The sequence below is a fragment of the Zalophus californianus genome, chromosome 6, assembly GCF_009762305.2.
Source record: "Zalophus californianus isolate mZalCal1 chromosome 6, mZalCal1.pri.v2, whole genome shotgun sequence".
NCBI classification, from domain to species: Eukaryota; Metazoa; Chordata; class Mammalia; order Carnivora; family Otariidae; genus Zalophus; species Zalophus californianus.
In genome coordinates, this window is record NC_045600.1 from 75,054,947 (window position 1) to 75,078,015 (window position 23,069).

The 23,069-nt window shown below is 37.8% G+C and overlaps 1 protein-coding gene across 1 annotated transcript; it reads left to right on the forward strand.

Moving 5' to 3' along the window:
- Positions 1-16,714: 16,714 nt before the first annotated feature.
- Positions 16,715-17,641, forward strand: LOC113910021 (olfactory receptor 4N5). Its single transcript, XM_035728192.1, has one exon. It carries the CDS (start codon positions 16,715-16,717, stop codon positions 17,639-17,641), a length of 927 nt encoding a protein of 308 aa, XP_035584085.1.
- The last annotated feature ends 5,428 nt before the right edge of the window (positions 17,642-23,069 follow it).

The window sequence follows — 23,069 nt, forward strand, 5'->3', positions numbered from 1 at the left end:
GATTGGGAGGCCACCATTTCTGCCCTGGTCCTCCAAGGCTGTACCGAGAGCTTGCAGGGAACAAAAGCTCCTGAGAGCAAACCGGAGCAGCTTCCCTAGCCCGGACCGACAAGGGCGGGGCAATTCCGCCTCCGGCAAAGACATTTGGAAACCACAGCAACAGGCCCCTCCCCCAGAAGATCAGCATAAACAGCCAGCAAGCCAAGACGAAGTTGATCGATCAAGGAGAATGGGAGAACTCCAGCGCTAGGGGAATACTGCACATAGATTCATGGCTTTTTTTTTTTTACCATGATTCATTATTTCATCAAAGTTAATTTTTGATGACTGTTTTTTTTTATTTTTCTTTTTCCCTTTTTCAACCAACATCTTATCAATCCCTTTTTAAAAAAAAAAAAACATTTTTTATTTTTCATTTTTAGAGTCATATTTTATCCCTTCATAGTAGTTACCCTTATTTTTGGCATATATATATATAAGTTGTTCTCTCTTTAAAATTTTGAGGTACAGTTTCTTCTAACAGATCAAAATATACCCTAAATCACTAGTGTATGGCTTTGTTCTAGTCTCCTGCCTGATCACATTCTCTCCCTTTTTCCTTTTTTTTTTCTTAAATCTTCTTTCTTTTTTCAAACAACTTATCTTACCAAGTCCTTTTATAAAATCTTTTATAATTTTCATCTTTACAGTCATCTTCCATCCCTTCATTGTATCAACCCTTATTTTGTACATATATGTCTTTCTTCCTTTAAAATTTTAGGAGGCACTTTTTTCTAACAGACCAAAATACGCCCAAAATCTAGTGTGTGGCACTGATCTATGCACTAGCCTGATCATATTTGATCATATTCTGCTTTTTTTGTATTGTTTTGTTTTTATCTTTTTTTTTCTTTTTTTTCTCTTTCTTTTTTCTTTCTTTCCCTTTCTTTTCCCCTGGTTTCAGGTCTTTTCTGATTTGTATACAGTATATTTGCTGGGGACGTTGTAAACCTGTTAGCATTTTGTTCTCTCATTCATCTATTCTCCTCTGGACAAAATGACAAGACGAAAGAAATCACCTCAGCAAAAAGAACAAGAGATAGTACCGTCAGCCAGGACCTACTCAATAGGATATTAGTACGATGTCGGACCTAGAGTTCAGAATCATGACTTTAAAGATACTAGCTGGGCTTGAAAAAAGCGTGGAAGTTATTAGAGAAACCCTTTCTGGAGAAATAAAACAACTAAAATCTAACCAAATCGAAATCAAAAAGGCTATTGATGAGGTGCAATAAAAAATGGGGACCCTAAATGCTAGGATAAATGAGGCAGAAGAGAGAATCAGCGATATAGAAGACCAAATGATGGAAAATAAAGAGGTTGAGAAAAAGAGAGAGAAACAACTACAGGATCACGAGGGCAGAATTCGAGAGATAAGTGATACGATAAGATGAAACAACATTAGAATCATTGGGATCCCAGAAGAAGAAGAGAGAGAGAGAGGGGCAGAAGGTATATTGGAGCAAATTATAGCAGAGAACTTCCCTAATGTGAGGAAGGAAACAGGCATTAAAATCCAGGAGGCACAGAGAACCCCTCTCAAAATCAATAATAATAGGTCAACACCCCGACATCTAATAGTAAAACTTACGAGTCTCAGAGACAAAGAGAAAATCCTGAAAGCAGCTCAGGAGAAGAGATATGTAACCTACAATGGTAGAAACATTAGATTGGCAACAGACCTATCCACAGAGACCTGGCAGGCCAGAAAGGACTGGCAAGATATCTTCAGAGCACTAAATGAGAAAAATATGCAGCCAAGAATACTATATCCAGCTAGGCTATCATTGAAAATAGAAGGAGAGATAAAAAGCTTCCATGACAAACAAAAACTAAAGGAATTTGCAAACACGAAACCAGCCCTCCAAGAAATATTGAGAGGGGTCCTCTAAGCAAAGAGAGAACCTAAAAGCAGCAAAGAGCAGAAACGAACACAGACAACAGACAGTTAACAGTCACCTTACAGTTAATACAATGGCACTAAATTCCTAACTTTCAATAGTTACCCTGAATTTAAATGGGCTCAATGCCCCAATCAAAAGACACAGGCTATCTGATTGGATTAAAAAATAAGACCCATCAATATCCTGTCTGCAAGAGACTCATTTTAGACCCAAAGACACCCCCACATTGAAAGTGAGGGGGTGGAAAACCATTTACCATGCTAATGGACACCAAAAGAAAGCTGGGGTGGCAATCCTTATATCAGACAAACTAGATTTTAAAACAAAGACTGTAATAAGAGATGAGGAAGGACACTATATCCTACTGAAAGGGTCTCTCCAACAAGAAGATCTAACAATTGTAAATATCTATGCCCCAAACATGGGAGCAGCCAATTATATAAGGCAATTAATAACGAAAGCAAAGAAACACATTGACAACAATACAATAATAGTGGGGGACTTTAACACCCCCCTGACTGAAATGGACAGATCATCTAAGCAAAAGATCAACAAGGAAATAAAGACTTTAAATGACACACTGGACCAAATGGACTTCACAGACATATTCAGAACATTCCATCCCAAAGCAACGGAATACACATTCTTCTCTAGTGCCCATGGAACATTCTCCAGAATTGATCACATCCTAGGTCACAAATCAGGTCTCAATCGGTACCAAAAGATTGGGATCATTCCCTGCATATTTTCAGACCACAATGCTTTGAAACTAGAACTCAACCACAAGAGGAAAGTTGGAAAGAACTCAAATACATGGAGGCTAAAGAGCATCCTACTAAAGAATGAATGGGTCAACCAAGAAATTAAAGAAGAATTAAAAAAATTCATGGAAACCAATGAAAATGAAAACACAACTGTTCAAAATCTTTGGGATACATTAAAGGCAGTCCTGAGAGGAAAGTATATAGCAATACAAGCCTTTCTCAAGAAACAAGAAAGGTCTCAAATACACAACCTAACCCTACACCTAAAGGGGCTGGAGAAAGAACAGCAAATAAAGCCTAAACCCAGCAGGAGAAGAGAAATCATAAAGATCAGAGCAGAAATCAATGAACTAGAAACCAAAAGAACAGTAGAACAGATCAACGAAACTAGGAGCTGGTTCTTTGAAAGAATTAAACAAGATTGATAAACCCCTGGCCAGACTGATCAAAAAGAAAAGAGAAATGACCCAAATCAACAAAATCATGAATGAAAGAGGAGAGATCACAACCAACACCAAAGACATACAAACAATTATAAGAACATATTATGAGCAACTCTATGCCAGCAAATTAGATAACCTGGAAGAAATGGGTGCATTCCTAGAGATGTATCAACTACCAAAATTGAACCAGGAAGAAATAGAAAACCTGAACAGACCTATAACCACTAAGGAAATTGAACAGTCATCAAAAATCTCCCAACAAACAAAAGCCCAGGGCCAGATGGCTTCCCAGGGGAATTCTATCAGACATTTCAAGAAGAATTAATACCTATTCTCCTGAAACTGTTCCAAAAAATAGAAATGGAAGGGAAACTTCCAAACTCATTTTATGAGGCCAGCATTACCTTGATCCCAAAACCAGACAAAGACCCCATCAAAAAAGAGAATTACAGACCAATATCCTTGATGAACATGGATGCAAAAATTCTTACCAAAATACTAGCCAATAGGATCCAACAGTACATTAAAAGGATTATTCACCACCACCAAGTGGGTTTTATTCCTGGGCTGCAAGGCTGGTTCAACATCTGTAAATCAATCAACGTGATACAATACATTAACAAAAGAAAGAACAAGAATCATATGATCCTCTCAATAGATGCAGAAAAAGCATTTGACAAAGTACAACATCCTTTCTTGTTCAAAACTCTTCAGAGTATAGGGATAGAGGGTACATACCTCAATATCATAAAAGCCACCTATGAAAAACCTACAGCGAATATCATTCTCAATGGGGAAAGGCTGAGAGCCTTTCCCCTAAGGTCAGGAACGCAGCAGGGATGTCCACTATCACCACTGCTATTCAACATAGTATTAGAAGTCCTAGCCACAGCAATCAGACAACAAAAAGAAATCAAAGGCATCCAAATCGGCAAAGAGGAAGTCAAACTCTCACTCTTTGCAGATGATATGATACTGTATGTGGAAAACCCAAAAGACTCCACCCCAAAACTGCTAGAACTCATACAGGAATTCAGTAAAGTAGCAGGATATAAAATCAATGCACAGAAATCAGTGACATTCCTATACACCAACAACAAGACAGAAGAGAGACAAATCAAGGAGTCTATCCCATTTACAATTGCACCCAAAACCATTAGATACCTAGGAATAAATCTAACCAAAGAGGCAAAGGATCTGTACTCAGAAAACTATAAAATACTCAGGAAAGAAATTGAAGAAGACACAAAGAAATGGAAAAACGTTCCATGCTCATGGATTGGGAGAATCAACATTGTGAAGATGTCAATGCTACCAAGAGCAATCTACACATTCAATGCAATCCCCATCAAAATACCATCCACTTTTTTCAAAGAAATGGAACAAATAATCCTAAAATTTGTATGGAACCAGAAGAGACCCAGAATAGCCAGAGGAATACTGAAAAAGAAAAGCAAAGCTGGCGGCATCACAATTCCGGACTTCCAGCTCTATTACAAAGCTGTCATCATAAAGACAGTATGGTACTGGCACAAAAACAGACACATAGATCAATGGAACAGAATCGAGAGCCCAGAAGTGGACCCTCATCTCTATGGTCAACTTATTTTTGACAAAGCAGGAAAGAATGTCCAATGGCAAAAAGACAGTCTCTTCAACAAATGGTGTTGGGAAAATTGGACAGCCACATGCAGAAGAATGACACTGGACCATTTCCTTACACCACACACAAAAATAGACTCCAAATGGTTGAAAGGCCTAAACGTGAGACAGGAGTCCATCCAAATCCTAAAGGAGAACACAGGTAGCAACCTTTCCGACCTTAGCCGCAGCAACTTCTTCCTAGAAACATCGCCAAAGGCACGGGAAGCCAGGGCAAAAATGAACTATTGGGATTTCATCAAGATAAAAAGCTTTTGCACAGCCAAAGAAACAGTCCACAAAACCAAAAGACAACCGACAGAATGGGAGAAAATATTTGCAAATGACATATCAGATAAAGGGCTAGCATCCAAAATCTATAAAGAACTTATCAAACTCAACACCCAAAGAACAAATCATCCAATCAAGAAATGGGCAGAAGACATGAACAGACATTTCTCCAAAGAAGACATCCAAATGGCCAACGGGCACATGAAAAAGTGCTCAACATCGCTCGGCATCAGGGAAATCCAAATCAAAACCTCAATGAGATACCACCTCACACCCGTCCGAATGGCTAAAATTAACAAGTCAGGGAACGACAGATGTTGGCGGGGATGTGGAGAAAGGGGAACCCTCCTACACTGTTGGTGGGAATGCAAGCTGGTGCAACCACTCTGGAAAACAGTATGGAGGTTCCTCAAACAGTTGAAATTAGAGCTACCGTTCGATCCAGCAATTGCACTACTGGGTATTTACCACAAAGATACAAATGTAGGGACCCGAAAGGGTATGTGTACCCCAATGTTTATAGCAGCAATGTCCACAATAGCCAAACTGTGGAAAGAGCCAAGATGCCCATCGACAGATGAATGGATAAAGAAGAAGTGGTATATATACACAATGGAATATTATGCAGCCATCAAAAGGAATGAGATCTTGCCATTTGCAACGACGTGGATGGAACTGGAGGGTGTTATGCTGAGTGAAATAAGTCAATCAGAGAAAGACATGTATCACATGACCTCACTGATATGAGGAATTCTTAATCTCAGGAAACAAACTGAGTGTTACTGGAGTGGTTGGGGGTGGGAGGGATGGGGTTGTTGGGTGATAGACATTGGGGAGGGTATGTGCTACGGTGAGCGCTGTGAATTGTGCAAGACTGTTGAATCACAGATCTGTACTTCTGAAACAAATAACGCAACATATTTTAAGAAAAAAGAAAAAGAAGAAGATAACAGGAGAGGAAGAAAAGGGGAGTATGTCAGAGGGGGAGATGAACCATGAGAGATGATGGACTCTGAAAAACAAACTGAGGGTTCTAGAGGGGAGGGGGGTAGGGGGATGGGTTAGCCTGGTGATGGGTATTGAGGAGGGCACGTTCTGCATGGAGCACTGGGTGTTATAAACAAACAATGAATCATGGAACACTGCATCAAAAACTAATGGTGTAATATATGGTGATTAACATAACAATAAAAAAATTAAAAAAGAAAAGCCAGACACAAAATGATACATATTCTATGGTTCTATTTATATTATTTTCAAATAAAACTAACCCATGTTGATAAAAATAAGAATAGTGGTTTTTTCCGGGATGTCATTGGCTGAAAAGGATCTCAAGGGAATTTCCTGATGTGTTGGAAAGACTCTATATCTTATTCTTTGTAATGGTCAGAAGGTACATACATGCTCAAAAACTCATCTAACTGTATACTGAAGGTTTGTTCATTTTATTGTACATAAATTACAATTCAGTAAACTACAGAAAAAAACAGCATGTACATGCGTGCACACACTAATATTAACCCTCTACTTATATTTTTGAGACTTTTTCCTTTATGTATTAAAAAAATGACACATTTAGGTTTAATTATTACAGAACACATTGGGATAGCCAAAAAATTTATAAATACCTTATATTTTCCTCATTAGGGAAAAAATTAATGTTATAAATTAATGAACTGAATAATAATAGGCAGCCATATAAAGAGTTTGGAAACTCTTGAAGCATTAACAGGAAAACTTCCCCAAGATATATTTTAAGTGAAAAGTAAGGTACAAGATATTGTGTGATATGTTTCAAATATATGTTCAAAAAAGGGAAAAAAATGTACATAAATATTACTTACACAGTTAGAATTTTGACAATTTACACAAGAAATTGATCATTTCCTCACTTGTAGCATGGGTTATGGATGGGGGACTGTGATGGGAAGATTTCTCACCGAACATATTTTTTTATTTTAAAAACGTGTAACTATGCAAACATATTTCCCACGCAAAAAATTAATGTATGTTTAAAACAGCATGGTTTTTCCTATTACTAAGCTCATCTTGTCTGAGTCATTTCCATGTTGTTAAATTGCAATGCTATTCATGGTTAATCCACCTAAATCCTTCAGTTATTCCTGATTCCTCTTTTCAGATAGCATTTCTATCGGCAAGTCCAAATGACCGTACCTTAAAAATATAAGTTGAGTTCTCTTTATTCTTTCTGCTACCTACTTCCTTCTTCCATCTTTCCCCAGGCTAAGTCCCCAAACTCTCCTGTGTATAGCACTGCAAAATCTTCAAACCGTTCTCCTTACTTTTACACTTGCCTCCTTCAGATCTGTTTTCCACAGTAGCCAGAGTGGCCTTGAGATTACAAACGCCCTATTGTAATTACACAGATAGAATAATGACTAAATGCCACATCCTGTGCAACTGCTGCCTACCTCTCAGACATGACCTTACACTTTTCTCCCATTTGCCCATCATTTAGTCACCACTATGGTCTCCTTTTTGTTCCTCAATGCACCAGCTTTTTTCTCCTTCATGGTCTTTGTTCTTGCTCTTTCCATTGCCTGTTATGCCCTTCTCTCAGACCTCCTCAGAGCTAGATTTAGCTAGTTATTCAGCTTAAATGTCACCTCCTCAAAAAAGACTTTCCTAAAACCTAACTAAAAGAACATCCTACTTGTCTGCATTCGTTCTCCAACATATCACTCTCTTATATTCTTTCATTTTTGACATTTTTAAAATTTAAATTCAATTAGCCAACATATAGAACATCATTAGTTTTTGATGCAGTGTTCGGTGATTCATTAGTTGTATGTAACACCCAGTGCTCATCACATCACATGCCTTCCTTAATGCCCGTCACCCAGCTACCCCATCCCCCCACCCCCCTCCCTTCTGCAACCCTCAGTTTGTTTCCCAGAGTCCAGAGTCTCATGGTTTGTCTCCCTCTCTGATTTCTTCCCATTCAGTTTTCCCTCCCTCCCCTATCATCCTCTGTGCTATTTTTTATATTCCACACATTTTTTAAACCTATCTTCTTTGCTCTTTGACTCCCTCCACTGGCATGTTAAATGCCTGACACCAAGGCCCTTGGGTACCAGAACCACTGCTGAACTGCGGACCCGCCCATACAATAAGCCTTCCATATGATAGATACTCAAAACATTTTGTGAAAGAAAGAAATGCCCTTCCACAGTTTCTGATTGGGAAATATCTGAGGAATCTTTGAGTTTCCCAAGAACAGCCATCATGGGTGGAGCCAGGACTACAATCTTATCTTCTGAATTCCAGTCTTGTATTTTTATCACTGCTGGATGCCTTGTGTAGTAAACTACTTCAGGTCATCATGAGATACACCTCTTAAAACACATACATGGACACACACACACACACACACACACACACACACACACACATCTTTCTTTTGATACTAAAAAATTGCCAAAGATGAAAAAGCTTTCCCAGCTGAGAGGAGAGGCCTACTGTAGAATAGTTAAGATTGCCACATTACTTTTTTTTATTATTATGTTATGTTAATCACCATACATTACATCATTAGTTTTTGATGTAGTGTTCCATGATTCATTGTTTGCATATAACACCCAGTGCTCCATGCAGTACATGCCCTTTTTAATACACATCATCAGGCTAACCCATCCCCCCACCCTCCTCTCCTCTAGAACCCTCAGTTTGTTTCTCAGAGTCCCTCGTCTCTCGTGGTTTGTCTCCACCTTCAATCCCCCCCTTCATTCTTCCCCTCCTGCTATATATATATTTTTAACATATAATGTATTATTTGTTTCAGAGGTACAGGTCTGTGATTCAACAGTCTTGCACAATTCACAGCGCTCACCATAGCACATACCCTCCCCAGTGTCTATCACCCAACCACCCCATCCCTCCCACCCCCCACTAGGCCAGCAACCCTCAGTTTGTTTCCTGAGATTAAGAATTCCTCATATCAGTGAAGTCATATGATACATGTCTTTCTCTGACTGACTTATTTCGCTCAGCCATATTACTTTTAATTACTTCTAAAGCATTGTGGTAAATTCTGAGAAGTGAGATCCTGGGAAGTCTATAATTACATGAAACCACCACAACAGCAAAAAACAAAAACAAAAACAAAAGACTTTGTGTTTCCAAAGATATCTCCTTCCTCCGCCCTCTAGCTCTCTACTCCCCCCACCCCCGACCCCTGTTTTGGTATCTGCACATGTGGCTTTGTGGTATAGCATCTCTGTAGGCATGGTTTCTCTGTCCTTTCATCTTTCTCCCTGTTTTTTTTTCATATGTGTCTTGTCATTTCTTTCCTTCTGCTCTTCTCTTTTCCAATTATCTTATATTTCTAGCTTTCTAACCTTTCAAGAAGGAAAATTACTTATTTGCAGCACAAATTTAATAGGAAAAAATTGCAAACAATATTATCTCCATCTCTTTATCTGTTTTCTCCACTTTTCATCATCTCCCACTGCACCTCTGGCTGAACTGGACATAAATTTGAATGGAAGTATACTTGACTGTATATTGTATTTATTTTATAAAAGTTAAGTTTGTTGCTAATTTTAATGACTCAGATTTATCGCATATTCCCTTTTAATGTATAACAAAGAAACTAAAATAACGGATTTTTGTATGATTAAATATTTTTTCTTTAGGTAATATTCTTTAGTTGAAAAAGACAAAGACCTTCATTTGCTATGGCAGAACATAGGAACTACATATTCAAAAAAGTGAATAACTATAAATACCAAGATCACAATAGAGTAATTCTTCTTTGGGAGGGCATATTCCTAGAAGGACTAGTGTATAAGGATGCCTGGGTGCCTCAGTCAGTTAAGCATCTGCCTTCAGCTCAGGTCATGATCCTGGAGCCCCGCGATGGAGCCCTATGATGGAGCCCAGTGTGGAGTTTCCGGCTCTGTAGGGAGTCTGCTTCTCCCTCTCCTTCTGCCCCTCCCCCTGCTCCTGCTCTCTCTCATTCACTCTCTGTCTCAAATAAATAAAATAATTAAATAAATTTGAAAAAAAAAAACTAGTGTATAAGACACCATCGAGTTCTCTTATTTAAGTGGAATTAGTCCTGAAAAATCTTTTTGGAGCATAATATACTCTCTCTCTACCTAACTTTTTTGCACCCGAAATATGCAGATACTAACATACTTACCATTAACTTAGTGTCACTACTAACCTCTTATTAAACATTATTGCCTTCTCATCACTTATATGAATTATATAAAAAGATCTAAAATAACCTCCCCAGGCTTGCTACTTTTCATTATGCTTAATAAACACGTGTGCCATTCCATTATCACTGTCACTATTAAAACGTCAATTTTTTTTCAAAGATTTTACTTATTTATTTGACAGAGAGAGACACAGCAAAAGAGGGAACACAAGCAGGGTGAGTGGGAGAGGGAGAAGCAGGCCTTCCGCTGAGCAAGGAGCCCGATGTGGGGCTCAATCCCAGGACCCTGGGATCATGACCTGAACCAACGGCAGACGCTTAATGACTGAGCCACCCAGGTGCCCCAAAACGTCAAATTTAAAATGTTGACATGATCCAGTGGGGTCTTAGCTGGCACGTGATTTGAATATTTTTAATCCTTAAAATATTCTGGTCTTTTTTTTCTTCAAATTCTATTTGACATTCTAATAATTCCCATTGGAAGCACTCTGTATGCTTCTTAAGGTAGCTGTAAAACCCCAAAGCATATTCCCTATTGCATCACAAATTAGACAGCAGATTTCAGAATGTACAGTGTCCCACCATGAGGACATATATTTGATGCAAATTTCAGAAATGATCAGGTAATCTCCTTTGCATCAGCAGGAAGAGGACAGCCCCTTGTTTGAGAGTAGCACTGGAGCCCTAACGAGGTGAAATTTTTGGTCATTCTTCACATTTAAAAGAAATTGAGAGGAAGAATAGAAAGAAAGTCATACTATTTGTCTGAGATATTTGCTGCCTTAAAATGCACGAGAATGGAATAATCCTGCAGAAACAGGAAAAGGGTAAGTTCTAAATTCAGACATATAGCATTTTCTACCTTGTCCCTCAAATATACATCCTGCATTTCCTCCTGCTGCTTAGTATTATATTAAAGGGGTTAAAAATCTTTAATTGCACTATTATAAAGAATTGAAAATGCCAATAGCCTTGGGAGATTCACCACTTGGATTTACATTTGAGTATCACACAAATGACTAGGTTTTTCCTATTGTAAATCAGAGATAAGGAGGAGGAGAAAATTGGGAATCACAAGTTATAAGGGGTAGGCTGAGTCCAGAGACAAACTTCACTGATTTCACAAGTTTATAAATCTCTGGGCTACCATACTCAGCTGACCTGAGTTTCTTCTCTTGCATATGGCCCTAACATATATAAATATAAGGCTCAGAGTTAGGGATCTTAAAACAAGAAAAACTTGATTCACAAATCCTAGCTGAATTATATAAAAAGATCTAAAATAACCTCCTCAGGGCACCTGGGTGGCTCAGTTCCTTAAATTACTGCCTTTGGCTCAGGTCATGATACTGGAGTCCCGGGATCAAGCCCCGCATCAGGCTCCCTGCTCAGCAGGGAGTTTATCCCTCTGACAGTCCCCCCCTCATGTGCTCTCTCTCTTTCTTGCTCTCTCAAATAAATAAATAAATAAATAAATAAATAAATAAATAAATAAATCTTTAAAAAAAATAAAATAAAATAACCCCCTCAGGCTTACTACATTCATTATGCTTAAAAAACGATACAAATAAACAATTTACAGTCTTCCTTGAAACAACAGAAGTTTTTACCTTGAAATGACTCAGATTTAAGTAGTCACCATCTCTGGGATTAACTCCAGCACAATGACAAAAAAATCTACTGACACAGGGTCCATTTAGCATTTTTTACTAGAATTTGTCTAATCACTGAGTGCTTTCTTAGTTCAGTTTGTGTAGATGTGATGTGGCTACTAACCCTCTCATTTGATTTTCATGTCAACCCTATGCAGTAGAAAGAGTAGAAATATTATTTCTCCCTTATAGATTAAAAAAATTCAGATTTTAAAAGACTAAATGATTGGCTAATGTTATATGCTTACCAAATTGCAGAAATAGTAACTTAAATAAGATAGAATAATTCCCAGAGTTCTTCCTGCAACATTTAGGATACTGTCTAAAACCACAAAATATTAAAGGATGATAGAGGTTTCCATCATCCAATTTAGCTATCCCATTGAATTGATAAGTAGTTGTCTGGGTGAAGATTTATAGAATTGAATAAACTTTTATATAATCCCCAAGTTTAGTATCAATTAAATATTTTTGATGTTCTTCAGCTTGATCCACATTTTTCAAAACTCGTAGAAATGGGTAAGAGTGTATTTTAATAATTTAAAAAAGGGTATGAAGGGATGCCGGGTGGCTCAGTCAGTTAAGCCGACTGCCTTTGGCTCAGGTCATGATCCCAGGGTCCTGGAATCGAGTCCTACATTGGGCTCCTTGCTTCTCCCTTTTCCTGCTGCTCCCCCCTGCTTGTGCTCTCTCTCTGACAAATAAATAAAATATTTAAAAAAATAAAAAAGGAAAAAAATTAAAAAGGGAATAAATACAGAGTCAGAAAACACACTGTCATTTTCTTTTATTTTTTGAAAGGAGTTATTTATTTATTTTAGAGTGAGAGAACACTCGCCCAGGGGAGGGGCAGAGGAAGAGGGAGAGAATCTCAAGCAGACTCTCTGCTGAGCCCGGAGCCCCATGTCCCTGAGATAATGACCTGAGCTGAAATCAAGAACCTGCCACTCAACCAACTGAGCCACCCAGATGCCCCAGGAACCACCCTGTCATTTTCAAACATTCATTAAATGGATTCATGTTGGCAGGGGTGGTTCTAAGGAGATCTACTTCAGAGCACAAAAATAAATCAATTTATTTTTGTCAGAATGAGTTAGACAAAATATTTGAGAGAATGTGAAGTAACTAATGAGTGGGTGAGACTAAGTAAATTTCAAAAAGGATAATGTTCAGGAACAAAGTCGTAGCAGTGAAGAGCAAGTCAAGCTTTCTTAAGTATAGAAAAATCTACTGGAATGGAAGACTTAGGAAACATGTAGCATGCTCCTTTTACCTTGGAGAAAAATAATTTCTTGTCTCAGAATTAGTGGGAAGACAGGCATTGAATATAATGAAGTAGAATACAAGCACAAAACAGAGTGAAAGTGAATTAAGACTCAAAGAATCTGGGCAAATGAGAGAAAGAAAGAGAATGACAAGCAAGAAAGCAATGAGGAAGGAAAAGCAAAATGTCAATGTAGAGAAATTGCAAGAAAAATAAAGAAATAAAAGAAGGTAAGGCAAATGTAAAAAGAATAACTGAGGGGCGTCTGGGTGGCTCAGTCAATATATGTCTGCCTTCCGCTCAAGTCATGATCCCAGGGTCCTGGGATCGAACCCTGCATCAGGCTCCCTGCTCCAAGGGAAGCGTGCTTCTCCCTCTCCCACTCCCCCTGCTTGTGTTCCCTCTCTTGCTGTGTCTCTCTCTGTCAAATAAATAAATAAAACCTTTTAAAAAAAAGAATAACTGAGAAAATGAGTGCGTAAAATAGAATTAGCAGGAAGAGAATAGGCAAATAGGAAAAATAAAAAAAGGAGCAAGAGAAAATGAATGGGGAGAGATGAAGGAGATGTTAGGAAGGTGATCAGTCCCCAAACACCTGGTTCCAGGAGCTGATCTGATAGCAGTTGGAATCTAGGCATGCTCAGGGTGGCCTGGGGATGCTGTGTGTCTGCACTCTAAAAAGAGGGGAGGATTATGAGCATCTTCAATGCCAGATGTGTTTTTGTATCAGTTGAAATGACAAGGAGGGTTAGGGATGATGAAAACATTCATACACTAGCCTACACTGACAATACTTCTTTGCTCTATTTGACTACAGCAAAACACTGGTCTCTGTGAGAATCATTGTTTTGGGCTTCTTTTCCCCAGGAATTCATTTTATGCAGAGTAATGTTCATCTGATGCATGTCTGTCCTCAGTCTCTGTGATGAGCACAATTTGAAAATCGCAGGAACAGAGGTATGTAAATGGGAGGGAGAAGAAAGTGGATTAACGAGGGGAAGTGGTATGCAATTCCCTCCATTAGTAACAGGGAATAGAGGTGGATCTGGAAAAACAAAGCAGAGGAAGAGTGGGAGACTGTAACTCAGAATGCTTCCTGTGCCTTGGAATTGTCAACCCAGAGAAGCATGAAATAACTGTCAGTGAGCACCTGGAAAGCACAAAACCTAAGAATAGGTAGAAGGAGCTATTGACTTACTTTCCTAAGAGCAGGTTTCTATAGACAGAATAAGAAATGAATGTGGAGGCATTCTGTGTAAAAGACAGAAGGAAGCTCCTAAACTAATTTCAAAGACACCAAAGATATTTTTTTCATATCTTTTGTTTTTAGGGTTTTTTTTTTAATTCCAGTTAGTTAACATACAGTGTGGTATTAGTTTCAGATGTACAATATAATGATTGAACACTTCCATACAAGGGCTGGTGCTCATCACAACAAGAGCACACCTAAATCCCCATCATCTATTTAACTCATCCGCTACCCACTTCCCCTGTGGTAAACATCAGTTTCTTCTCTATAGTTAAGAGTTTGTTTCTTGGTTTGCCTCTCTTTTTTTTTTTTTCCTTTGCTCATTTGTTTCTTAGACTCACTATGTGTGTGTTTATACATATGTAAATAAGTATCTCTATTCACAGATATGTGCCCATGTGTTATAAATGCATTTTCTATAACATTTAGCTGCTAGTTACAAATGTTACTAATCACATAGAACATATGTTTTGATGTTTCCTAGTACATGTGCCCTAAAATACCAGCATATTGCCTAAATTTCCCATGAATTTTTTAATGGACTTTTTAAGGTTGATTTTTCCTTAGTCTTTTTCTTTTTTCCTCTCTTCCTACATTTTCTTTCTAGGAATGCTATCAAAAATTTCTGTCAAATTTCAAGTGAGACTTTTTCCTTCTCCAGTTTTCCCTTCCACACATAATGGCACTTAAAAAAAAAAGATTTATTGAGGGCCACCTGGGTGATGTAGTCGGTTAAGTGTCCAACTCTTGGTTTCAGCTCAGGTTGTGATCTCGGGCTCCTGGGACAGAGCCCTGAGTCCAGCTCCATGCTCAGCAGGGAGTCTGCTTAAAGATTCTCTCTCCGTCTCCGTCTGCCCCTCCCACCCTGGTACGTTTTCTCTCTCTTTCAAATAATTCTTTAAAAAAAAGATTTATTGAGATATATGAACATAGCATAAAATTTACCATTTAAGGTGTATAATTCAATCGTTTTAAGTTATTTACAGAGTTATGCAAGTAACACCATGATAAATTTTAGAGCATTATAATCACCCCAAAAAGAAAACTCATATTAGCAGTCACTCCTCATTCCACCCATAGCCCTAGGTAACCACTCTTGTACTTCCTATCTCTATTAATTTGCCTTGTCTACAGATTTTCAAAAAATGAATTGAACAATATGTGGTCCTTTTTGACTGGTTCCTTTCACATAGCATAATGTTTTTTAGTTCATCCATGTTGTAGCATACTACAATATGTCATTCCTCTTTATTGCCAAACTGTATTCCATTGTACTCATAGTACTTTTGAAAAACAACTATTGCATGTAATTCAAATTCAAGAGAAATATATTTATATGTCACATTACAGTATTGTGTTGCAATTAGCAATCTTTCATTTTTTAAATCATTCATGCCAATAAACACATACAGATATCACAATATATGAGTATTTATTTACAAAATGTTTCTACAATTATAGTAATATACAAATTAGAAAATAACCACAAATATAATTCTAAATAGAATTCTTATTTCTGAGATCTGAGGGTAAAGTAGGTTATGGATACATAGTGAGAAATAAAACTGGATTAATATTCATTAGGATTTAAGAACAAGGTATGTAGCAGACTCAGAATTGGGATCCAACCAAGAGTGTACCTAAGGGAATACTTCTATGTTAGGAGAATGTAGGATTCTTGTTTGAGACCCTAAACCAGCTTAGAACAAAGGTGCACAAGGGCACCAAAGCAGAACAGTGTAATAGGAACAAGTAAGACACACATTTAGAAAACAAGACATAGAGTTATCAACCAAGAACTAGGGATTCTACAGGAGCCAAAGGAAAGAAGCACTAGCAAAAGCACTTTGCTCTGTGGGAATGAAGAGAAACAATGAAAACCCAGCAAAAAATCTAAACATTAGAGACAGTGCACCACAGCTTTATGAGAAAACAACACACCTGACAAATTAAATAATGGTTAAGTTTTGTTTTAATCAGGAAATTTTGACTATTCTTCAAGCAAAGTAGCCCAGATTCCTAGGGGAGCACAAGTATATAGAAGCACATGGTAAAATGGGAATGAGAGTGTGGTTATGAGAACAATGTCTTAGGGAGGGATCAAGAAATGGAGGGTAGAAAGGTCAGCTCAAAACATAAGACACTTACGGGACATGCATTTTTTTTTTTCAGCTAGGCAAGTTCTGGATGTGGTAAATGTATTTATCTGGAGAAGAGCTATGGAGTAGATGAAAAGGTGGTTATAACAGATAATACTTTGTTATTCTGCAGACAGAGGAGAGATGGAGAGGGAGAACAGCACAGTGGTGACAGAATTCATCCTCCTTGGTCTGACCCAGTCTCGACATGCTCAGCTCCTGGTCTTTGTGCTAGTCTTAGTTTTCTACCTCATCATCCTCCCTGGAAATTTCCTCATCATCCTCACCATCAGATCAGACCCTGGCCTCACAGCCCCCCTCTACTTCTTTCTGGGCAACTTGGCCTTCCTGGATGCATCCTATTCCTTCATTGTGGCTCCCAGGATGCTGGCGGACTTCCTCTCTGAGAAGAAAATAATCTCTTACGGAGGCTGCATCACTCAGCTCTTTTTCTTGCACTTCCTGGGGGCAGGGGAGATGTTTCTTCTTGTTGTGATGGCCTTTGACCGCTACATCGCCATCTGTCATCCTTTGCACTATTCTACTGTCATGAACCCTAGAGTCTGCTATGCCTTGCTGTTGGCTCTGTGGCTTGGGGGCTTTACTCATTCCATTGTACAAGCAGCCCTTATTCTCCGCTTGCCCTTCTGTGGCCCAAACCAGCTAGATAACTTCTTCTGTGATGTGCCGCAGGTCATCAAGCTGGCCTGCACAGACACTTTTGTGGTGGAGCTCCTGATGGTCTCCAACAGTGGCCTGCTCACCCTACTGTGCTTCCTGGGACTTCTGGCCTCCTATGCGGTCATTCTCTGCCATGTGAAGGGACATTCCTCTGAAGGGAAGAATAAGGCTCTTTCCACATGTACCACACACATTATCATTGTGTTTCTGATGTTTGGACCTGCCATCTTCATTTATACTCGCCCATTCAGAGCCTTCCCAGCTGACAAAGTGGTTTCTCTCTTTCACACAGTCATCTTTCCTTTGATGAACCCTGTGATTTATACCCTTCGCAACCAGGAAGTGAAAGCTTCCATGAAGAAGTTACTGAGTCGTCGCACGGTTTGCTGAATGAAATAGAATGAGACAAGCAACAAAGGAGAAAATACAGTTGGAATTAATTAAACCACTTATTCATTAATGCACCAAATCATTCAGTCATTTTAGCAAATACTACATTTATTAAGTACTTGCAATTTTCAGGCACTATTCTAGCTATGTGAATAAGGCAGGTAAGATTCCAGGTCTCTTGGGGTTATATTCAGGTAGATAAACACAGATTAAACTATTAAATTGAAAACAACCCATAATATCCAAAAGAGATAGTGTTCTAAAGCAAATAAAAAATAGTGTTATGATAGAGTTTGACTGGGAGATGGTAGTTACTTTGCTTTTGTTTGTTAAGCAAGGTTTTTTAGAGTGGTGGTTAGCTGATATCCAGACAACCTGAAAGAAACACCCATGGAATTACACGGAGACAGAAAATTCTAGAAAGAGAGGATGACCAGTACAAAGGTACAAAGATCTTATGAATTGGTACATTTCAAGACCACAAAAAGGAATGTAGTAGCCTGTCAAAATGTTGATATATGTAAATAAGTATGTACAAAATACTGTATAAAAAAATAGTATGATGTATTGTTGAGGTTGTGTGTGTATATATATGTGTGTGTATACATATATATATGTATATGTATATATATGTAAATGCATGACAATAGTCCTGTAAAATGAATGACATGTAATAGGATTATTATTAATATGATTGGATTAAAATTTGATTTTTTTTAAAGATTTTATTTATTTATTTGACAGAGAGAGAGCACAAGTAGGCAGAGCAGTAGACAGAGGAAGAGGGAAAAGCAGACTCCCCACCGAGCAGGGAGCCTGATGTGGGGCTTGATCCCAGGACTCCAGGATCATGACCTCAGCTAAAGGCAGACACTTAACCAACTGAGCCACCCAGGCACCCTAAAATTTGCTTTCTTGTCAGATGTTTTATATTTATATTTTTTCACATTTTCTGCTTCATTTTGGTTAATTGGAAAAGGCAAGGAAACAGATTCTTTCATAGAGTCTCCAGAAAGAAATGCAACTCTACCAACACTCTGAGTGTAGCCCAGTGAGACCTGGATCAGACTTCTGACTTAAAGAATTGTAAGATAATACATTTTTGCTGGGGCAACTGGGTGGCTCAGTTGTTAAGCGTCTGCCTTCAGCTCAGGTCATGATCCCAGGGTCCTGGGATCAAGCCCCACATCGGGCTCCCTGCTCTGCGGGAAGCCTGGTTCTCCCTCTCCCACTCCCCCTGCTTGTGTTCCCTCTCTCTCTCGCTATGTCTCTCTCTGTCAAATAAATAAATAAAATCTTTAAAAAAAATTTTGCCATTTTAAGTCACTAAGTTTGTGGTAATTTGTTACAGTTAAAGAGTAAATTGATACAACACAGTCTGGTTAAATAGGAACATAGTAAAGTAGTTTTTCTTTCACTATCCTTTTACTTTTCATCTATATAGGCCTTTATTATTAATAATGGTTTCTTGTATGCAACATATATCTATTTAATACAATAATCTCTGCCTTTAAATAGGTTATTAGTTCCTTTATATATATCATAGACATGTTTCAGTTAAAATTGACAATGTTTTTATTTTATATTTGTTTCATTTGTTCTTTGTTCAGTTTTGTCTTTTTTATGTATTTTCTTGGATACTTGAATGTTACTTATATTTTCTTTCTACTTATTATTTAGTTAAATTTTTTCATATTAATAATCTTGACCTCTTATCTATCTTTTTCTTGAGGTTTTTAGTGTTTATTTTAGGGTTACAAATACATACTGAACATTTTACTGTATCACAGTCTAACATCAATATTATATCTTTCCAGGTATCATATAAGAAAGTTACAACAGTGTATTTCCATTCACTTTCTCTTGGCCCTGGTGTTTGTGTTGTTTTATATTAATGTCTACTATTATCTATTGAGATAATATATTCAACAATATATTGTTATTACTTTTGCTGTGTATGGTCATTTACCTTTTAAAGAGATGTATATAATAAAAATTATTTTTATTCTCCTCATGCTTCATTTTGTATAGTGCTATTGCTATGTCTTCACGTTCACTAATCTTTTCTTCTTCAATGTCATCTCTGTAATACCATCCAGTGGATTTTTTTCACCTCAGAAATAGGATAGTTCAACTCCACATTACAATTTGCATTAAAAAAACAATCTTCCATGATCCTACTTAATCACTGTATAGTAGTAGTACTACCTCTTCAGGTGATCAAGGTAAATTACCCTTTACAAGATGGTAACACCTTTCTTTGCTTTTATGTCTCTGGGAAAGAAAATTGAAAAGTGATTGAGCTTGAGGTGAATAGAAATTTTACTGCATCACTGGTGAAAACATATTCCAGAATTTCTGGAAATAAAGAGCCTGAAGCTGTGGAAAAAGAAAGCATAAATTCTACACGTGTTTTACAGGGAATGAAGAATGGGGAATATCCTATAAAAACCTGCAGATTGTTCTTATTGGGAACAAATTACATACAATTCATTAAATAAGAGTGTACACTACATCCTAGAGGATGCCATCCCAAGATAGCAGGATACAATTTTAAAATTGTGCTGCTCTCTAGTCAGTCTTAGTATAAAAGAACACAAACATGAAGAACAGCTCCATCTCGACAGTCAGTTGAAGTTCTATGGTCACATGATCCATATCCTATGTGGGCACAGCAGAATGGCAGGAGCTGATTTCCAGCTCATGTATAGCTCTCTGCTGCACATGGCATAGCCATGCTACATAATCTTATGAAACTACATTATGATTCTCCTATTAGGATATGGAAAACCTTATAAATGGCCTATTTCCCAGATTAGGTAACTTTAATACTGTAAAGTTTGCCTGGACATATGGCCCTAGTGGTAAGGCTCCTTACACTCTGTACTGTATCTGCTAACATGCCTTTCCTGAACTAAGTTCACAAAAACTAGAACCCTCATGTCAATCAATAAATAAGTAATATATACACGTTGGAATATACTGCCTCTAGAACCTGGAGAGGACTACCAGACATTATGCTTTCTTCTTAGTGGTATAGTGACTGAGGTACAAGATGCAATACTTTAACTTTTAAGCTGATATCTCAGCATACTTGCCCTATATAAAAATTCACAAATGTGGCAGGACCCTGCCATCTTCAATGAATGAGGTTTTGGTCCTCACACTTTATCCTTCACAGTACTTAATCTGGGAGGAAAAAATGTTGTTTTCTTTATGCCCTATCTTAGGAATATTGAAAATTTCACTTAACGTCCCTATAAGTAACTGTATATCATATGTCCTTGACTAAAATTGTTGGTCTGCTAGTAATCAACCATGATTACAGTGTTATAGTTAAATTAGATAGAGGTTTATTTTCTAGTGTAAAATAAATCATAGTACCTTAGTCCAATGTTTGTATAGTAGTATCACAGTATCACCAGAGACTCCAAAACCTCCTGTGTGTGTGGTCTTTTTAAAATAATTTGTCACAAAATGTCTGTAAAAATTCCACACACCACACTTGTATTCCAGAAAGACTGAGTAATAAAAGGATGTGTGCCATTATAGGTCCATTTTCCTTCCAATCCATTCTTTTTATTTCTATAAATTTGCTTTGTATTATAGGCAGCCCTTATCCATGAAGACTGCATTTCCAGGACTCTAGGTCACTTGACCTCCAGACAGTTACAAATGAGTGTCACTGTTAGATTAACATAGGGTAGGAGGAAAGGACAACAAAGAACACACACACACACACACACACACACACACACACACACTCACATTGCCTTAGCCCAAACATCTGCAGTACTTCTGTGGCTCACTCTGGAACTCAGCAACACTTCCATGGCTCTAGCTCTCCTAGTGAAAAGGGCCACAACACTTCTGACTTGTATATAAGCCATTATAACCAGAATAATGGTCTCCCAAAGAATTCCACACCCTAACCAGAGAACTTGTGAATATGTTACCTTACATGGCAAAAAGAACTTTGCAGATATGATTGTTTATAAACATTGAGATGGGGAGATTATCCTGGATAATCTGGGTGGACTCAATCCAATGCATGAGTATTTAAAAGCATTGAGCCTTTCATGGATCCAGAGAAAGAAAAAAGAATCCAGGAAGGATGAGACTTGAGGAGGCTTCAATGCACTCTTTCTGGCTTTGAAGAGGAAGAAGACATGACCAAGGAATATAGGCAATGCCTAACTAAAAATCAGCAAGGAAATGGAGATGATATTCTACAACCACCTGGAACTAAAGTTGGCCCATAGCCAGCATGACTTTGGAAGCAGTTTCACCCTCAAAGCTTCCAGTAAGGAATATTGTCCTGCCAACAACTTGATTGTATTTCTGTAAGACCAGTGTTGGATTTTGGACATACACAGCTATGAGATAATGAATTTGGTTGGCCTTCATGTTTATGGAAGTTTTTCAAGGGAGAAGAAGAAAATGAATACATGATCACACCCTTGGGCTATGGTATGACTGCATTTTCTTTTACCCCTCCAGCTTAGATGTGGTGGTAACTTCCAGCTGATGCTCATCTTTGCTTTCCCTGAACATCTCCTGTTAGCAACTCAGATATTTTGTCACTTGAGTAATTGCTTAACATCCTTCTGTTTGTACAATATTTAACTGATAGCATTAAACTATAAGCATTTACAGTACTTAATATTAATATAAACACTCACACTTTTCCAATTAGACCTGAAAAAATATGGAGCTGGGGAGAGGGAAAGAGCATAACCCTCCCAGGAGTCAGCACCTATAAAGAATTTTCACCAAGTAGCTGCCTGATAATACTGTTTACTTTCATGGTATTGGCCATTTTTACTTGCAAGGAAGGCTGCACAATGTCATTTAATGAATTCAGGTGTCTGTTACTAATGAAGAATGGGAGAAGGCTACTCAGTAGTCTCTGGTACATGGTCTGGACTCATTGCTAAACTGGTGAGGAAAATGAAGAACTGTGATTGGCTCAGGGTAGCGAGATGCAGCTCTTTGCATGGCTTGGAGACTCCATGGAAGTGCACAGAAACCTGATCCCGAGAAAATGAGCTTTCTTTTTCAAGAAAGAAGGAAAGGTCATGGTTGGGAAACTAACAAGTTCTGCCATAGCCAGTTATCATCACTGTTATGCAACATTGCTCTAAAATTCTAGTTAATGCAATAAAGCACAAGAAATGTATTAGAAAAAATATGTTATTAATGTTTGTAAATTATTTTATAAGTAACCTAAAACAAAGAAGACAATGAACTGGGAAAAAATTACAAATGATACCATTTACCACTTAAATATGTAAAAAATGGAAACAAGAGCATTAAAATCAATTATGATAAAGAAAAAGATCACATTAAGTAAAGCATCAAGGTAGAAAATAGGCAAAATTACTTATAACAAAAAATGAGTTACAAAAAAATGTGTTGATAATGAAGA

Coding starts and splice junctions, on each gene's coding strand:
- LOC113910021 (XM_035728192.1), top strand. CDS start 16,715: ATGGAGAGGGAGAACAGCACAGTGGTGACAGAATTCATCCTCCTTGGT.